This window comes from Chrysochloris asiatica, unplaced genomic scaffold (genome assembly GCF_000296735.1).
Source record: "Chrysochloris asiatica unplaced genomic scaffold, ChrAsi1.0 scaffold00100, whole genome shotgun sequence".
Classification (NCBI taxonomy): domain Eukaryota; kingdom Metazoa; phylum Chordata; class Mammalia; order Afrosoricida; family Chrysochloridae; genus Chrysochloris; species Chrysochloris asiatica.
Window position 1 is genome coordinate 11,895,902 of NW_006408618.1, and position 2,214 is coordinate 11,898,115.

General features: G+C 36.7%; 1 protein-coding gene across 1 annotated transcript in view; it reads left to right on the top strand.

The window, feature by feature from the left end:
* The window catches only part of AXDND1 (axonemal dynein light chain domain containing 1), a 176,494-nt gene that overhangs the window by 46,796 nt on the left and 127,484 nt on the right, over positions 1–2,214 (top strand). The window contains exon 8 of the mRNA XM_006867105.1: positions 811–915. Within this exon, the coding sequence (XP_006867167.1) occupies positions 811–915 (105 nt within the window). The remainder of the gene's footprint in view (positions 1–810; positions 916–2,214) is intronic.

Here is a 2,214-nt window from a genome sequence, read left to right on the forward strand (position 1 = left end):
GAGAAGAGCTGATACCAGTTCTACTCGAACTATTTCAGAACATAGAAATGGATGAATACTTCCAAGTTCACTCTCTGAAGCCAACATAACCTTGATACTAAAGCCAGACAAAGACAGCTTTAAAAGAGAAAACTACTGATCAATAAAAACAGGACAAAGAGCAGTGGTAAACACAGGGAGGAAGTGGGATGAGTGCTGTTGCACTGTAGGGGCTACAATCAAAGTCATGAAACAAAATGTGTATAAATTGTTGAGTTAAAAACAATTTGTTTTATAAACTTTTACCCAAATCACATAGAAAAATAGAGTAAAAGTATTAACCTCACCAAAACAGAATAAGCAATACACAGGGGCTTCAAAACTTCGTGGACATTTTTTATTAGCTTTTAATTTAATTTTTCTACAAACTTTTTGAATACCCCTCGTATTTAGCAAACAAAGTTAGTGATTATCTAACTTGTGACAAGAGACTAGTGGCAATAATGAAGAAGACAAGATGGGCATGTCAGAGATGAGGGGGGTTTGTCGGGGTAAAGCAGCCTGGGAGCCATGGCTGTCAGCTCTTACCTTCATCCACTCCATCCTAGGGCCTCCCCCACGTCTTCTTCCTACCTCTTCTAGACAGCAAGATTCTATTGCCAGACCTGGGTAAGATTTTTATCCAGAATGTGTACTAGAATTTTTATTTGGTTTAGAAATTGGAAACATTAAGAAGATGTACATATGATTTACCTGACTGTAAATGTGACTTCTAGGGTAGAAACATTTTGTAAGTCTCTCAGTACAAGTATTGCATTTCTTTTATTTTAGGGAGCTGTGTCTGGTTCGGGAACATGATGTAAAATTAACAAAAGAAGCAAAGAAGGCCCATGATGATTTGGCACAAGCTCTTTTAGATGCTGAAAAGAATGCCAAGTAAGTTGTTTAAAATTTTTATGACTTATATGGGTGAAGGAGAACTTTGTATGGGAGTTCTGTAGTACCGTTGGATCTGTAGTCATGAAAATTTCTAAAACTACGTCTCAATATATTTTCACTTGTGTTCCATTAATACTAGTATGCCCACAACAATTTTCATTTGACCAAAGTAAGAACTCCTCCTTAGGATAAAGGTAAGTACCACAAACTGCTAGAAGAATAAACAAATCTGTGTTGGAAGAAGTACAACCAGAATGCTACTTAGAAGACTTCATCTATTGTACTTTAGACATGTTATTAAGAGGAATCAGTCCCTGAAGAAGGGCATCATGCTTGGTAAAGTGGAGGGTCAGCGAAAAAGAGGAAAATCCCCAATGAGGTGGTTTGCCATAGTTGCTGCAGGAATGCGCTCAAGTTTAATAGCAGAGAGCAAACTTTGCCTGAGTGTCCAATATATTGGGAGCAGACCATACCCTGGAGGAAACTTCTTTTCAGTTGATTGACAACTCATAGCAGATCTCATCATAGAAGTGGTTATATTATATTAGATATTTTTATAAAGGATGACTAAAAACCGTGCTTGTCAGTGGGCCCACACAGTCCAAACCCATGTTGTTCAAGGGTCAACTATAAATAATACATGAATTTTCTATTGCTCATAGTCAGCACCCTTTGGTGTTCAAGGGTGGTTTATATTTTGTTGTGTTGTTCTTTGTCTGGCTTTGGTATCAGGGTAATACTGGTCACATAGAATGAATTAGGAAGTGTTTACTTCTCTTCTATTTTTTGAAATAGTTTGAGAACAATTAGTGTCGATTCTTTTTCAAATGTTGGGTAGAATTGACCAGTGAATTCATCTGGTCCTGAAGTTTGCTTTCTTTGGAGATTTGTGATTACTGATTCAATCCCTTCAATTGTTATAGATCTATTGAGATATTCTCTTCCTTGTTGAGCCAGTTTAGGTAGTTTATGTGTTTCTAAAAATTTGACCATTTTGTATAAGGAGTCCTGGTGTGCTGCTGCAGGATAAAGCAGTGGACCACAAGGTAGATTTGAACTGCAAAGTTGATGGTTCAAACTCATTAGCCACTCCTCAGAAACCCCAGACAGGATCACTATGAGTCAGAACTGACTCAATGGCACTTAACAACAAAACAATAACATATAAATTATTTAATCTGTTGGCATACGGTTATATTTAACAATAACACTCAAACCTTAAATTTTTTTATTGTCTTCTGTCTAGAAGTTCTGTCAGATATTGAAAGTTGTATATTGAAGTCCTCAACCATTATT